Genomic DNA, 18,133 nt, shown 5'->3' on the forward strand with positions numbered 1-18,133 from the left:
TGTTGGCTCTACCATCGTCTAACAAATTATTTTTGATTGATACTGATGCATGTGATGTGTGAATATGTGCAGTGTTGATGCAAAAGCAGCACCCTATAACTTATTTAAGTAAGGCTATGACTCCAAGACACCCGTCTTTATCTATGTATGAAAAGGAATTATGGGCAGTGGTGTTTGCAGTCAAGAAGTGGGGACATTATGTGGGCCATAAAAAGCTCCTTATCAAAACAGATCATAGAAGCTTGAAATTTTTACTTGAGTAGCAAATTACTATATCTCACCAACAAAAACATATTGCTAAACTCGTTAGTTATGATTTTGAAATTTCATATAAGCGGGGAAATGAGAATATAGCAGCAGATGCCTTTCTAGAGTGTCATCAGTTGAGTTTGCAGCCTTGACTGTCTCCACTCATGTGGGAAGTTTGATGCTAGAAATTGAAGCTACCGGGAAGCAGACTCACATTTACAAGAGGTCATCAAAGGCTTGGAAGAGGCAAATTGCAGGACAACCCTTATACTTGGAAGGGACCCTTGTTGAGAAGGAAAGGGAAGTTAGTGATTGGTGACAAACCAGAACTTAAGTTGAAGCTTATTTAACTAATGCATGATAAATCAATAATAGGACATTCTAGGTGTGCAAACCACTTTAAAAAGATTACAATTATTATTTTTCTGGAAAGGGCTAGAAAGAGATGTCAGGAACTACACTAGGAGTTGTGTAATTTGTCAAACATGCAAGTATGAGACTTGTGGTACCCCTGGACTGCTTCAACCATTGCCAATTCCAGATAATAGTTGGACTGATCTTAGTATGGGTTTCATAGAAGGCTTGCCTAAAGCTAATGGTAAGGAGGTGATAATGGTCGTGGTAGATAGATTGGGCAAATATGCTCATTTCATTAGCTTAAGTCATCCTTTTACAGCATCTACATTAGCACAAGCTTTCCTGGACAATGTAAGAAAATTGCATGGAATTCCTTCATCTATAGTTAGTGACCGGGATCTAGTGTTCTTGAGTGCATTCTGGATTGAATTATTCAAATTACAAGGAGTGGCCCTACTAAGATCTCTAGCTTACCATCCCCAGATTGATTGACAAACTGAAGTGGTGAATAGATGTATGGAGACATACCTTAGATGTATGACTGGAGGGCACCCTAAACAACTGCCATTAGCTAAATGGTGGTATAACACTAACTGCCATTCTGCTACCAAACTTACTCTATTTAAGGTTGTGTATAGAGTAACCCCACCTATCCAGGTGCCCCATTTTGCTGGAGATTCGAGCAATGGATCAGTTGATCAGTTTCTAAGGGATAGAGAGTTGGGTCTACAAGTTATGCATCAACCACTTCAAAGAGCACAACACATAATGAAACATCATGCAGATTCTCATAGAACTGATAGAGAGTTCCAGATTGGAGATTGGGTTTTTATCAAATTACAACCATATAAGTAGACCGTTGTAGCTCGTCATGCTAATCAGAAACTCGCACCATTATATTATGGCCCTTATAAAGTGATAGACGAATTGGAAAAGCTGCTTATATAATTAAGTTGCCTCCCGAGTCAGCTATACATCCAGTTTTTCATGTGTCTCAGCTTAAGAAAAAAGTTTTTCCTCAAATTGAGCTTGTTACAAGTTACAGAATTGGCTAGTGATAGTGCAACAACTTGTTCATATAGCTATATTGGACAAGAAGATGGTAAAACAAGGAAATAAAGTTGCTATTAAAGGTCTAATTCAGTCGTCAGATCAATCAAACTGAAGATGCTAATTGGGAGTTTGCTTATGATCTTCAACAACGCTTTGTAGAGATGCACCTTGATGAATTATAAGTGAGCCTTGTGGACAAGGTTTCCTTAGGAGGGATGAAATGTTATGTGAATAAATTATAGTTGTCATTTTATCAATTGTTTTCTGTGTTTGGTATTTAGTATTTCCTTAAATTAGTTGTGAGTAGACCTCGCCATGGGCCGATGAGCCCGCCCGTCCAGCCCGAGCCCAGACCCATTTAGCTGGGCCTAGACACATAAATTTAGTGTCAGGCCCGGCCCGACCCAAGCCCGAATAAGCCCATCTAGAAAATAGGCGGGCTTGAGCTATATAAATATCCACCGGGCCCGGCCCGGCCCGGCCCGTTATCTATATATACATTTATAAATTTAATATTTATTTAAATGCCTCATATTAACTATTATGTTTATTATTTTTTATTAAAAAAGTTAGTATTTTATTTAATTGAATTTTTTTTTTAAATATAGATATGGGCTTGGGCGGGCGGGCTTGCGATTCATTTTTTAGGTCCAAGCCCGCCCGAGCCTGAGCCCGACTCTAATTAGTGTGGGCTTGGGCTGGGTTTGGACTTATCAGGTTTTATCAAAAGCCCGACATGTCCGACCCGAGCCCGGCCCAGCCCGGTCCATGCCGAGGTCTAGTTGTGAGTAGCTAACACGTGCCTTGTCCACCGTAATTGTTGCGTTGTTTTCATATATTCTATATAATCCTTTTTTACCATGTTTTTTTTGGCAGTTATGAATAAATTAATTAGAGTTTTTCTCACCTCTTAACTTCTTCTTCTTATTCTTTCTAAATTTCTACTGATAATACAAACCCAACCATTTATTTCCTCAAAGTGAACAAATTGAGAAACAAAAAGAAACTACCTTGTGACCAGGGGCGTAGACAGGGGTTTGGGCCCCTCCGGCCACCGGAACCACCTGACTCCGGGTAGTTTTGCCCTCCTGTCTCTAAAAAAAATATTGGAGTGTTGAATTAGCTCCCCTCAAAATGGCCATTAAGTGTCAGGTTTGTTCAAAATTTAAAATTTCAATATTTTGGACCTATTAAGTACTCCCTAAATCATAATTTCTAATTTTTTTTGGGCATGTTAGGGCTCTCTAAATCCAAATTTCTAATTTTTTTCTTTTTTTTTGTAGAAAAGGAAAAGAAAAACGAACAACAACAAACTACCCAGGAATTAGCCTAAGGAAGCTAACCCCAATCCTCTCTTCTAAGAGAAGAGGAGGGATGAAACTAGGGGAAACATGAAGGGTAGTAACGCCTAACGTCCCTTCATGGGCCGCCGCCGCCAAGCGATCAGCAACACGATTCTGCTTTCTAATTTTTTAGCGTGTTAGGTCTCCTTCTTAAATCCAAATTTCTAATTTTTTTGGCATGTTAGACCCTCCTTAAATCTAAATTATTAATTTTTTTTTGCTTGGTAGACTCTCTCAAATCAAAATTTTTAAAATTTTTTATCTGTTCGGCCCTCCCTAAATCTAATTTTTTTTACATGTTAGGACTCTTAAACGAAATGTAGCTTAATTTTGCGAATTGTACATTCATACTTAAAAATTGATTCTTGACCATTCAAATTATAACACGCATATATAAAAAAAAAAAATTGAACAAATTCAATTTTTAAAAGAAAAATTTACGAACGCACGTATAAAATCGGCTCGAGTAATCATGTATTTGCCACCGCGGACAACTCAATTTTTCATACTTTCAAGCAAATGAACTTTATATAACAAAACAAACTGCCCAAAATACCCCTCCAAAAAAAATTGGTGGGAAAAAATAAAATTCCCTTCTTGCTGACATATTGTGACTACCAAAAAAAAAAAATTATAACTTTCAAAATCTCGTCACCCAAACTAGCCGAACACCACCATGAAACACATGTACATCTCCGACCACCAGTTAAAACGGTGGTGCCATAGCTATTTCTATCTTTTAACTCACTTTCCATAAAAAAAAAAACTTGACTTGATTACACCCCATTAAAAATCCCATCCAAAATAACTGAAAAACATTTTGAATTTTGATTCCAACATTCTTGGACATCAAAAATTAAGAAACGTTGTGTTGCTTATTCAACAAAAAAGCTTGCAACTTTGAAATCCTAAGCATAATTCATCATCATCAACCACCACTTTCAGAGCTGAAAATGGAAGACAAGAAATGTTTTTAAAATAAATGTTATATACCCAAACCCGTTATCACGAAAAATATTTCAATTCCTTACTTTCTCTCTCTAAAAAAATAGAGAAGACAGGATTATAAATTCCAGTTACGTTTAATTTTTGTTATTAGGAGCTTTCACATTGCGATTTAGTTGATGGAGATATTATAAATATTATTAATATTACTCTTATACTCTGTGAAGCAGTTAGAGAGAGAGAAGGGGAAAAAATAAAAAATAGAGAGAGAAAGTGCTGTCCTTGGAGTTTAGATCTCTGTTTTCTCCTCCGCTATATGCAATTTCGATCTCTTACTCTTTTGACTCTATGTGATTCTAAATTTCTATTTGAATTCGATATCTGCGTTCTACTTTCTGATTTTGCTTTTTCTTGATTGGTTCTTGAATACTTCTATCTTTCTCGCGTTGTTGTATCGTTTCCGATTGGAATTGCGGGTGAAGTTAGGGTTTGGGGATTTGGGGTTGATGAGAAATCGAGAAGGGTTTTAGGCTTTTGGAGTCAATTTGGATTATGAGTTGGTGAAATTGATTCATGAGGTGATTGTCATTGTCTGGTTATTTTGAATTTTTCTCAATAATTTCCGTTTATTTTCGAGAATGATAATCAAACGCAACTTGAAATCCCAAATGCCGAGTCTGAAACGGTGCAGGCTTGGTGTCTCGACGGGGGAAGACGATGATAACTCGGCTTCGGCTCGGAAGAAGCGAAAACTAAATGTTTATTATCCTCTTAGTCTTCTCGGAGAAGTCGCCAATGGTATAATTCCGCTTAGCTTTCGCGGTATTCTCTCAGCTTCCAAAGTTGACTCAGGTAGATTTACTGCGTCTTGGTGTACGGAGGTAACGTGCTCTCCTCCCGGTGCGGTGGTGTCGGAGCCTAAATCCAACGGCCGAGATTCAACGAGACCTAATAATCGAACAGTTGAAGTTCCCCGTCCACCGCTTGTACGGACGTCCAGAGGGCGAGTTCAGGTACTCCCTTCGCGGTTTAATGATTCAGTGATTGAGAATTGGAGAAAAGAGAGTAAGAATGACTCGCCTGATTGTGATTTCGATGAAGAACAATGCGATAATAATAATAATACAACTAGAAAAGATAAAGTTAAAGAGAAATTCGTTTTCAGAACTCCGAAAACATTTACCAGTAATGTGATCAAACAGAGAACAGAGGCGAGAATTGGATACAAGTCTCGTATATCTTCTACATTGTACGAGGAAGATGAAGATAGAGGAGCTGGGTATAAGAAGTATTTGAGTTCACGCAGTACACTCAATTCACTACATGAAAATGAGAAATGCGAAGATGTGAAATTGGAGAGGCCAGAGAAGCAAGATGGTTTGTACGGACCTGAGGATTTCTATTCCGGTGATATAGTGTGGGCGAAATCAGGGAAGAAGGATCCATATTGGCCAGCCATTGTGATTGATCCAATGACTCAAGCACCGGAGCTTGTTCTGAGGTCCTGCATAGCTGATGCTGCATGTGTTATGTTTTTTGGTCATTCTGGAAATGAGAACCAAAGGGTAGGAATAATGAATTACTAAGCTTTGAATCAGATTGTTAATTTTGGATGTATATGAGCGTTAATTATGCTACTTTGATTGTTGATAACAGGATTATGCTTGGGTTAGACGAGGGATGATCTTTCCATTCATGGATTTTGTTGACAGGTGAGTTTTTGTCCGCTCTCGGTGTGGAATTTGTTAGCTGGATTAGAGTTTATGTGAACTGAGGTTGTGACTAAATGTAGGTTCCAGGAGCAGCCTGAATTGATGGAATGTAAGCCTAGTGATTTCAATTTGGCAATTGAGGAGGCTTTTATGGCAGAACAGGGGTTCACAGAGAAGTTGATCCATGATATAAACATGGCAGCTGGTAATCCAACATATGATGAAACTGTTTATAGATGGCTTCATGAAGCTACCGGTTCATACCAAGATCAGGATTGTTACTTCCAAAACCAGGCAAGTTTGCTATTTTATTTTTTATTTTTTTGTAATTTTTTCATATGTTAGGCTTTTTGTTGTTGTTGTTGTTGTTGTTGTTGTTGTTGTTGTTGTTTCTTTCTAGTTCTGTCATTGCCTAAACAGCATAAATTTTGATTGGGGGCAAACAACCTGGAAGTAGCCTCTGCTAGAGGCTTGGTCCAGGTGTGAGTGGAATGATGTCTAAACTTCCTTTTGAACACATTTTTTTCCTATTTTCTAGGGAAATTTTCTTTCAGATAATACTCATTCATAAGATAATCTTAGTTTCTTTCTGCTATACATGTTGCTTTTAATGATGAGGCAACTAAATGTGTAATGTCCGTACTATTCCTTTTCCTTTCTTTATGAACATACCCAAACCATAGTTGTTACCTGAGAAAGTCGGGCTTTACATTAGGTAAGAAAAGTAAGTCTCGTTAGAAGTAACTTTGTCTCCTTAGAATGACGTCATTTCCTTCTTTTCTGTCTTCGTTGAGTGAGGAAGGAAAATGCTTTTTCTTGTTTACCTTTTCTTGGTACATAAGACCTGCGATCCGCCGGTAGGGTCAAAGTCTCCGATTACACGCTATTCCAAAAGGAAGGAAGCTGATGGGTAAACATTCGCCCTAGTTTCAGAGGAATAAGTAGTAGGATACGATCCACAATTCGAATCGTACCATTCGAGTCGAGTCGGCTCCATTTCGAGTCGACTCTATAGGTAGAATCGGAAATATCCAGAATCGTTGGTGGATCTGACGACTTGGTGGCGATCGTCCGATTCTAATGATTCTCTCGAATGTGGAGAAAAAAAATGGCAGCAATCAAGTCTTTTGGAATCTGTACAGTTCCATTAATTATAAGATTCATGAATGACTTTTGTGCCACCCCGTACAACCAATAAGAGAATTAAAGTGAATGAACAAAAAATTATAAAAATCAATAATTGAAATTCAAATTCAAAGAAACAGATACAGATTACATTGAAAGTTAAAACTCACACAACTTTCCAAATTCCATTTAAATACACAAATATGACCCTTTTCCACCTTTCTTTCTTTTCTTTCCAAACTTTCTTCTTTCTTTTCCATGGTGGACGTCAAGGACTTACAAAGAACACTTACATCCCTTGATGATGATGAATGATTTGTGAATTATTTGAATTTGAATTTTAAGTAATTAGTTTAATTATATGAATTTTTTAAATTAAAATTGCATTTCTAGACTAATATTTTAAGTTCAATATGGTAAATATTTTATTTTTTGTAATATTAAGATTGAAACCGAATCTTATAAATTCAATTCGATTCACGAGTCACCATTCATAAAATGAGACTTTTGATTCACGAGTCGAATCTTGATTTGACAACTATGCCCCAAAGTTTTATGAAGTATGCTCAGTTTGAACTATTACTCTCACCTGAATCAAGATGAACATAACATTACAAATTCTTTTTTCTTTTAAATTAAATCATCTGGTGCAGGATATATTTGGGAATAATAAATCATCGCGACCTTGTGATGGCTGTGGCATAAACCTTCCTTTTAAATTGTCAAAGAAGATGAAGACTTTAACTCCTGGGGGCCAATTTTTATGCAAAACATGTGCCAAGGTTGGTACCATGCGATTCATGTTCGGGTTCCACCAATACTGAGTTTTACATGTCATAATTATAAATTGAGAATATGTTGGTCATTGATATTGTTCACAAGTGCAATTTGTCATTGCAGTTAACAAAATCCAAGCATTATTGTGGCATATGCAAGAAGATTTGGAATCATTCAGACAGTGGGAGCTGGGTGAGGCAAACAAGTTATTCTTGAGTTGTGGTTCTTTTAGTTTTACTGCAGCCAAATCCCTTTTATTAATATGTTTTATTTGATCTCCTTGCTATTAGGTCCGCTGTGATGGTTGTAAAGTTTGGGTCCATGCTGAGTGTGACAAAATTTCCAACAACCGTTTTAAGGTCCGTCCACACTTTATACTATCTTGTTGGCACCCATTGGATGAAAAGGAAGTTTCAGATTCTCCTAACAAATTCATTCTGCTTGTAGGATATGGGCAGCACCGATTATTACTGCCCTAGTTGCAAAGCAAAATTTAATTTTGAATTGTCTGATTCAGAGAAAGGGCAGCCAAAAACTAAGTAAGTTGGCTGGTTTTCATTTCCTTTTTTTCAATTATGAATATAGCATAATACATCTGCTTTCCTTATTTAAATTATTTCTGTTGTTCGAGTTGTTTTACAGATGCAACCAAAGTAATTCCCAGCCAGCACTGCCTAGCAAAGTTACTGTTGTGTGCTCTGGGGTAGAAGGCATATATTTCCCCAGCCTTCACCTGTAAGCAAAAATATGACTTTGAAAGTGCATTACTGTTACTTCTGATACTTCTTTATGCGGGTCTTTCTATGAATGTACATATTTGATAACTTAAATAGTCAAATACCCATGTTGGACTACCTCAAAGTTATGGAACTGTAGAGTAATGGATTCATCGTTTAATATTTGGTTTATACCACGTGAACTTTTGTTTGTTTGTTTGCTGAAAAATTGATGCTACATTCTTTTTATTTGAAATGGGATTTTGATTTGAATTTCCCATTTTGTAATCTCCTATTGTATGTGTTCATCCAAACAAATAGAAGAATCCCTTTTGAATAATTTTTCAGATGAAGAACTTTCTACTTCTGCTTTGTCCATTCTTATTTTTTCTTGATGTGTAAGAGGGTTTTTTTTTTTTGTTCACTGATGTATCATGTATGCATTTCTTTTTCTTAGGGTTGTGTGCAAATGTGGATCCTGTGGCCCAGCAAAGCTCGCCCTTAGTGAATGGGAACGCCATACTGGATCAAAAGTTAAAAATTGGAGGATGAGTATTCGAGTGAAAGAGTCCATGCTGCCTCTAGAACAATGGGTTTGTTTTTGGTATCACCCTTTTGTTCTTGGGAGTGTGACTTTAAATGCTTTTTCTCCAACTTGTTCTCTTTTGATTTTGCAGATGATGCAGTTGGCAGAATACCATGCTCGTGCTGTCTCTACAAAACCTCCAAGAAAACCTTCCATTAAAGAGCGAACGCAAAAGTTACTTACATTTTTGGGAGGTGTATTTCTTTTCTGGCTCTGCATATTGCATTCTTGTGTTATGCTGTTTGTATTTTTCTTGAATATATGTATTGTCATCATTTTTGTGACAGAGAAATATGAACCTGTTTATGCAAAGTGGACAACAGAACGCTGTGCTGTTTGTAGATGGGTTGAAGATTGGGACTACAATAAAATTATCATCTGCAATCGGTATGCAAGTATTTTCAGTAGTTATAATTTTTAATCTAATCATTTACCTTAAGAGTGACATTGACCAGATACTATGTGTGCCTATAAGATCTTTGACTTTTGGAGACACTGAGATCTGAAGTTCTTTTTACTTGGTAAAGTCCAATGATGTATAAAGTAACTAGGTGACCCAATCTGATTGTACAACATAAAAGAGTTATTTCAATTCTTGAAGTTTACGTTTTCAGTAAGTTATAATCCTATATTCATACCTTGTTTATGTAGTTCCTTATGCTGCATATTCCTTGGAAATGATCCTTGAATTGTTGGCCTCTAGTTATTATCTGCTTTTAGTTATGCTTGGGCATGTAGACGGATATTTGCTTTTCTTTATCAAATTGGATGCAGAAAAAGAAAGGCACCCACTGTTATGCCATTTTTGCTCTTATATTAGCAAGATGTTTTTTAATGATAGGCTTCAGATTCAATGATTTGTGCAACTTCTATGTTTTTCTTTTTTATTAGGTGTCAGATAGCTGTTCATCAAGAATGCTACGGGGCAAGGAATGTGCGTGACTTCACATCTTGGGTTTGCAAAGCATGTGAAACACCTGATGTTAAGCGGGAGTGTTGCCTTTGTCCTGTAAAAGGTTTTTTTCCTATTATTATTATTATTCTAAATTGACCTTTATCAATGATGTGGGCTACGGAGATAGGTAATTTGTTAATAGAAAATACATGCTTGTAGGTAATGTGACAAGAAGCCAATAATCATGTTGCATGTGGTTTGCAAAACATAAAATAAAATTTTTGGGTTCAAGTCAAGCCAAGGATAAATATAGTTGGTTATTTATCAGTGTTGTTGCTTTGCTTCAAAACTTTCATTCCCCTATTGTGGACTCAAGCTCCTGTTATTGGTTATCAGATATGCTTTTCTACCAAGCATGGATGCTTGCCACATTCAGATTTTTCTGTAGTTGGTTTCATATTGCTTATATTCTCATAATTCTTCTCTCCCAATTTTTTTAGGTGGAGCTTTAAAGCCAACTGATCTTGAGGCATTATGGGTTCATGTTACATGTGCTTGGTTTCAACCCGAAGTCTCCTTTGCAAGCGATGAGAAGATGGAACCTGCTCTTGGGGTCTTAACTATCCCATCAAACGCTTTTGTAAAGGTAAAGTATTGATTTTTTACTTAGCTATTTGTAACAAGCCATGTAATACACTAGGAATACATGGGATACCATGTAGATTAAGAGACTACATTGATATGTTTTACTTAAGAGCACTACACATATATATACAAGACATTCCTAAAATCACTCCTTAAATCAAAGGAAACATAGTAGCCCTACTAGCCACCTATAGTTGTCTTGTAGCAGCCAATAGTCAACAAGCATGCTATACATTTATAACATTGACTTATTCTGTAACACTATTCTATTAAGTCACTCAATGTACACGTTTTTATATAGAAGTTGATTAATTATCATGTCAGGGGTTGATGAAATTAAACTGTTAGTCTAAATGGTGCATAGATTGAAGGTGGTGTTTCTGCTCCAGACATTTGGATTTTTTTGTTCTCTCCTTACCTCGTTTGAGAATTAATCAAAGAAGGAGAAACCGAGATTCTATCTATATCTGTTATCATTTAGTACAGTTGTCTTTTCTTTTTCTTCTTTTCATTTTCGTTTTGAAATGCATTCTTCTGGATTGTCCGATTCTTTGGCTTTCAACAAGGATTTAGTGTTCCATCTAAATATGTCTTGGTGCATCACTGCAGATTTGTGTCATTTGCAAACAAATTCATGGTTCGTGCACTCAATGTTGCAAGTGTTCCACCTATTACCATGCAATGTGTGCTTCAAGGGCTGGCTATCGCATGGAGGTGAGCTATTCGATGGTTGTCTCTCTGAGATGCATATTTCTACAGCAATTTTAAAACAAATAAACTATTTGTCATCTCAGAAGTGATACAAATTACGAAGTCAAGTCTATTATGGTTGTTATTTAGATAAATGGATATAGGTATCTAGTACCTGTTTTGATTGTGCTATTTTTTGCAATCAGTTGCATTCCTTGGAGAAGAATGGGCGACAGACTACGAAAATGCTTTCATTTTGCGCATATCACAGGTAAAGAGCGTTCATATGTGATGATGAAGCTAATCACTGATCTGTCTCACTCATTTATATGCTTGTGGTATTTTGCTTATTTAGTGTGTATTTTTGTTTCTTCACCTTCTCTTTCTGGTGCAGGGCCCCAAATCCAGATACAGTTTTGATTGTACAGACACCTCGAGGGGTGTTTTCTGCCAGATGCCTTATTCAAAATAAGAAGAGGGCTGGTTCAAGGTTGATTTCATCCAACAGATTGAAGCTCGAAGAGTTGTCTACAGAAGAAACTACTGAGGTTGAGCCACTCTCCGCCGCACGATGTCGGGTCTACAAAAGAGTAAACAACAATAAGAAGGTACCTGCATGAGAATGTCATTGCCTCTTAAAATTAAAAGTTAAAATCCACCCAGCACATATCCCTCTCCAATTGATAAAATCCAAGGTTTTCTGGTTTGAGCGTGCAAGTGGCTTGGTTATATTTCGGTTTTATATACTATTTGGTTCGGTGTCAGTGTCAATTATTTTGGTAATTTCGGTTTTTCTAGTATCAAACCCTAACTATCACAGAAACTAAGTCAAATATCATACAATAACATCAAGTAACAAAAACATAACAGATATGACACCTTACAGCCTTATTCTCTTTTCATGGTGATGTCAAGGTTACCAGAACATGAAATCTCGCCACTAAAGTGGCGAACATTGTGAATAATGTCAAGAAACAATTTTACATGGTGAAAATTGATTGAACTAAATCTCAGTGTTATTATTGGTTGCAGATTAGTATTTGGAATTTTCTGGTTAAGGCTTGTATAGTACAAGTGATAGCAAATCTTTTTGCTGCCTGTATGTACGTTGTCATGGCCTTATGCTTTCTTTCTTCATTCCTGTTTTGCTTGAACTAGATCGCTCTGTAGCCAGTTGGTCCATAAGGCTTTGCTGACTGCGATGAAACCATGTATATGGAAATTTTCAACATTGAATTGCACTTGTGTTATTTATGTGTACTGTGTTTTGTTATTGATCTGCATAATGGTCCGTATCATGTAACAGTCCCACATCGCAAAACCTAAACATATCTGATTGATATTTGTGATTTTCTGAATTCCTTTTTCCATTTTTTTTTTCAAATAATACTCAAGGTTTATTCTTTGTACAGAGAATGGAAGATGAAGCAGTTGCTCACCAATTGGCTGGACCTTGTCATCATCCTTTGGACATAGTACAAAGTTTGAATGCATTCAGAGTAAAGTTTCTGTTCTTTGTACCTTTTCAGTAATACATGGGATTGTTACCTTGGGATTATAGTAATTAATCTGCTTTAACATGGGCTTCTTAATTAACAGGTCATTGAAGAGCCAGAAAGTTTTTCTTCTTTCAGAGAAAGGCTTTATCACTTGCAGGCAATTCTTCAAACCTTTTCTTTTTCTTTTGGCTTATCTCTTACATTTTATATTGCTCTTCTAATTTTTTTTTATTTATTTATTTATTTTTTTTTAATGTTCATGTGACTCCAGAGAACTGAAAATGATAGAGTTTGCTTCGGTAGATCTGGGATTCATGGATGGGGTCTTTTTGCACGGAGAAACATCCAGGAAGGAGATATGGTATGTTAGAACTACTAAAGCTTCGAGTTGGCCTTCTCATAAGAAGTATTTCTCATATAAAAATGCAATATAATGATTGTTTGAACTGAACAATTAGAATCACCTTGCCATTATTTTGAGAATGTTGAGTTGAGGCATGAGGGCAAGCCTTGGCGCAACGGTAAACGTTGTTGTCGTGTGACCTAGAGGTCACGGGTTCGAGTCTTAGGAGCGGCCTCTTGCCAAAAAAAAAAAGCCTTGGGAAGGCTTGCCCCCAATACACCCTTGTGGTGGGACCCCTCCCCGGACCCTCGCTTAGAGGGGACGCGTAGTGCACCGGGCCGCCCTTTTGAGTTGAGGCATCCTTGAAAATTTTGATAAGTTGGGAGTGTAGTGAATTTATTAATACATGTGAACTACACTTCCCAAATATGCATTTGCAGAGCTTCAAACTTTCAAGTAGAGCCTGCCTGACCCATGTAAAAACGAGTGAAAGTGTGTTCCTGCTATTGACAAGCATGTCCTTTTCCTCCAGGTCCTTGAATATCGTGGTGAACAGGTGAGACGCAGTATTGCAGATCTTCGGGAGGCACGCTACCGGCTACAAGGCAAAGACTGCTATGTAAGTGCTGCTTTCAGCAAGCTTTCTTCCTCCATGATTTTTCTTTATGGTAATAGTTCCAATTGAGTGCAAGTAATAAGCTTCAAGGATTGCATTGAGATCATTCTCCCTCTTGTTCCCTTTAAATGTTGGGGTAAAATACATCTATGACCCTTGAACTACCGCTACTAACATTATGATCCCTAAACTTCATTTCGTGACATAAAAATCCTTGAATTTTACATTATTTAACATTAAAGTCCAAATCAAAGAAAGTTCGTTAAAAAAAATTACGAAATGATGACCCGGACAAGTTTGATGTCATCATTGACTTTTCTATCCATGTCACAATCAATTATTGTCAAATATTTCCAGGTCATTATTTCGTTAATTTTTTAACGGGATTTGTTTGATTTTGACTTTAATGGTATACTGTAAAGTTCACGAGATAAAATTTAGAGGTCAAGGATGTATTGTACCCTAAAATGTTGCTCTTTCTGCTTCCTTCCTGTTTTCACTTGGAGGTGTAATTGGTGATCTGGATTTCTCATACAGCTATTCAAGATAAGTGAAGAAGTAGTGGTAGATGCCACTGACAAAGGAAATATAGCTCGCCTTATAAACCATTCTGTAAGTTACTTTTTACGTTATCTAGTGTTTTCTTTTCTTACATTCTACGCACCGTTTCATGAAGAAATTTAAATTATTAATTGATACCCTCAAATGTTTTTGGCACTTTTGGAAGCTGTACTCTCATTGCTACATAATTTGTGAAAAAAACCCAATGTTTTTGCACTTAGACATTTTGAAGACTGGGGGCTTTTTAGTGATAAAATGTTAACTTGTGGTTAGGATTTTTTTTAGTAATGCTGTTAAAGTTAGAGGCGTTTTTGTGCAATCATTCTTCTTTGCCTAGGTAGTATTTCATTTCGCTTTACCACTTGAAGTTGTCGTTTTCACCGGAAAATTGTGTGAATTGAGCGCAGACAATGAGTTTTATCTTGGTTATTTTGAAACTTCTCTTTTCGTGTGCTATTTTCTTTTTCTCCTTTTTTTTTTCTAGACGAATTACTTGAGAAAAGATTGATTGGACAAAAATCCTCTTTTAGCTAAAATAAAAAATTCCGAGTACCATTTTGTCACAAAAAAAAAGCCATCTACAGTCTTCTGAATGTCAAAGCGTGAAATCGCAGAGTTATGGCAATATGCCTCGAGTAGTTTTTTTCTTTTTGGCGATGAAACTGACAAATTGATGTGTTGATACAGTGTATGCCAAATTGCTATGCAAGGATCATGAGCGTGGGAGATGATGAAAGTCGTATCGTCCTTATTGCTAAGACTAACGTATCTGCCGGCGATGAGCTAACGTAACTTCATCTCTCAATCTCTCTGTTCTCTTTCTCTCTCTGGTTTTCAATTATTCTTAACTCAAATTCACCGATCATCTATGGCAGGTACGATTACTTGTTTGATCCAGACGAGCCAGACGAATTCAAAGTTCCATGTTTATGTAAAGCTCCAAACTGCAGGAAATTCATGAATTAGGTTATACACACTTCAAAGTCACAGACAGACAGACACTCATTTGTTTTCTCCGCAAGGAGCACTAACCCAAATCCCCCACCCCATTCCTATGGGATCTCACAGTCACTCATACAGCAATTTTTCAATTTTTGCTAGAGCTGTTCTTCCTTTTTTCTTTTTCTCTTCCTTTTTGACAATCTAGTTTAATAAGTTCTGTTATAGGTTTGGCTCCTGTTTTTAGTTCAGGCATTTGTGTAAATTTGTTTGAATCATCTTCTTCTCTCTTATAATTGAAAGCCCTTTCTCTTTGTTTTGAGTTTCTTGTTCTTCAATAAGTCAACACACCACTTGTGCGTTATCTTTGGACATTGAAATTGAGGGTCCAAAATAAAACCGTAGCATTTAAAAATCTGTAACAAGCGGGAGTTTAAGGATCATGAGTAATCGTTTTTTTCTTTTGTTCGTTTTTACACTATTAGCAAAATAAGAAATTATTGAAGATTGTTTTCGCTTAGTGCTTAGTTTTAGCTTGTTGGATGTATAGTTTGATACACAGAGATAATATGGAGATAGATATACACAATAATGTTTGAATCATCTTGAATGTGATTAACTCTAAGGCTTTGTATTTATAGTGAGACAATTGGAGTTTGTATAGGAATATACTGTGTAAGTATAGAAATATTGATACTCTACCTAACTAGTAATATAGACAAATTGAAACTCTTAACTAAATAGAAATCTATTTACAGGATAATATATCTCTAACATAGATGACTTCACTTTGTTTCATCGTTAGAGTTTGTTAGCTATCGTTAGAGTTTGTTCTGCTTCATCTCCCAATCCTTCCCCTTGCCAATACTTGTGCAATAATATCATAAGACCTTCCAAATTTTGGGCCAAACTCCCATTTTTTGTGAGGGATATTAGGAGATCAACATCTTAAGAGTAGAAATCTTGTTATAATGTGGGGCCATCTTCACTTGGAGGTTACATATGATGTGCTCGTCAATAAGTTTACTCCAAGAAATAGTTGGTAAAGCTCTCATATTTGTATCCTCGTCATTCATAAGTACTCAAGGAGATTTCGGTTTCATGGATGTGTAGGATTTTGCGACTCCAAAGCTTATATTTTTTTTTATAAGTGGGACGGGTTAAAACCCGGAAAACAAAGGAAAAAGAAACATTAAAGTAGTAGATACTATGCTCGGATCCTAGATGTCTGCAGTAGGCTCCACATACTTGTGAAAACCCCAAAGCTTATATTGTCTTACCATATGCAACAACACAACTAAATCGTGTGGCATATTGCCATGATCCATAAATGATTTTATTGGACAAAAATGAATAATCATGTCCGTTCGTGAGCAGTCGTGTTCGTCCACGTACAATCATGTTCGTTCATGAACAGACATATCCATTCGAGTTCTATTGATACAGAATGAAATTTTTAAATTTTGAGGTTGTTGAAAAAAAGATTCTCTGGAAGTTTCTGGTCTGTTCTTGATGTCCTGTTCCGGTGATAACACACACGATAAGAGTTTACTTGCATAATCTGTTGTATCCTGAGAGATGATCGTCAATAACCACGAAATCTACTTCAAGGAGACTGCTAACACAAGCTTCGGAATTGTCTAACTCTATTCTTTTGATTCAAGTTTTATTATTCATATATTTTTCTGTGTTCGTTTTGTTTTTTGGTTAAACACATCTACTAGATTCATCATCAATATGATTGGATATTTTCTTGTAGACATTTTGTACATTATCAAAGGTTCTCATACCCATAGTTAACTTTTAGCCCGACCCTGCTAGCTAGGTTTTGTATAGTCAGAAGATTAGGGGTAAAGTTTGAGGATTTAGATCTGTCTGATGATTCTTCATTAGTCATAGTGAACTCGACAATAAAGTCATGGAGCACATGAATTTTAGAATCTGAATGTAGTTCAATTTGCATATCGAATTGAGATGCTCGAATAGCCCGTTATGTGATGCATTACGTAATACTAGTTTGTGCTTAAATCGGATAAAGGCAACAACAAATAGCTCCCTTATATGCAATAAATTGTTGTTTTCTTTTACCCTAGTGTATGGGTATTTGATGATACATTGTCATGCCTAGAAAACAAACAAGATTCACACCTAACAAGCAATTTATGTTAAATGGGAAATAATCTTATATGTAGACCGAGACAATAATGACTCTCTCATCACACGAGAGTGACATTGTAAGATTTCGTATATTAACAACGAAATAAATCTCAATAAATAGGGTCTTCCGATGATAGAGTTGTGGTCTGATGATATATATCTACCACTACAAACTGTAATGACAATCCGTCACTACTTGCAATTTTTAAACTCGATAGGGAGCATGGTGGTACCAATAATGGGTACTTAAATGTTTGACATTCCTGCTAATGGAAAAGTGCTTTCTTTCAGCCACTTTTAAGGTATCTTTATTTGTTTTAAAATCCGGGAAGTTAATAGTTCACCAAGCTCCCGGTGTCTACCATAATCTTGTAGATTATGAATTCATTTATGGTAGTGGAGATGACCAAGGCTTCATTATGTGGAATTAAGAGCGATGTATGTACATATAAGGTCTTCCTCCTTTCATCACTATATTTGAAGAAGACTCGGTTGAGGAGCGTATTCCTTATTTATCTCACCTTGGTACCTCAAATGATTAGAATTTTCTAGTCAGGACTCACGATTCCTCGGGTTTCATTGTTTATCCTCAAGTTGTGAGGGCCCTATCCTCGGTCCTTGGCTAAGGAGATGCTCAACTTCTCGATTAAAGTGATTGCATTCGTTTGTCGAGTGCCATTTCTTCTTATGAAATTTGAAAATTTTATGTTTGAACTTTTTGCTCGCTTTTTCTGTGCCCCGATGTTGTGAACGATGGGAGCACGAACCTTCGTGTAATGAGCATTTTTAGATAAGACTTCTCATATTCCGGGCTTTTGCTCCTCCCACCCAAATGGAAGCTAATTATTCTGTCTCTTACAACTTGAACTATGGGCATCATTTATTCGTCTACATGAATTTATTTTTATCATTGACCTATTTTCCT

General features: G+C 36.5%; 1 protein-coding gene across 1 annotated transcript; it reads left to right on the forward strand.

Annotated features, from left to right (window-relative positions):
• The first annotated feature begins 3,827 nt into the window (after positions 1–3,827).
• Positions 3,828–15,373, forward strand: LOC136223756 (histone-lysine N-methyltransferase ATX5). The gene is made up of 23 exons (XM_066011918.1): positions 3,828–5,512; positions 5,604–5,659; positions 5,740–5,953; positions 7,438–7,566; positions 7,685–7,753; positions 7,852–7,920; positions 8,009–8,100; positions 8,204–8,296; positions 8,735–8,870; positions 8,955–9,057; positions 9,151–9,250; positions 9,755–9,879; positions 10,259–10,404; positions 11,013–11,117; positions 11,300–11,364; positions 11,488–11,701; positions 12,506–12,592; positions 12,693–12,749; positions 12,864–12,953; positions 13,468–13,554; positions 14,089–14,163; positions 14,800–14,900; positions 14,988–15,373. The coding sequence occupies exons 1-23, from the start codon at positions 4,586–4,588 to the stop codon at positions 15,076–15,078; spliced, it is 3,231 nt and encodes a 1,076-aa protein (XP_065867990.1). The 5' UTR covers positions 3,828–4,585; the 3' UTR covers positions 15,079–15,373.
• The last annotated feature ends 2,760 nt before the right edge of the window (positions 15,374–18,133 follow it).

This window comes from Euphorbia lathyris, chromosome 1, assembly GCF_963576675.1.
Source record: "Euphorbia lathyris chromosome 1, ddEupLath1.1, whole genome shotgun sequence".
Classification (NCBI taxonomy): Eukaryota; Viridiplantae; Streptophyta; class Magnoliopsida; order Malpighiales; family Euphorbiaceae; genus Euphorbia; species Euphorbia lathyris.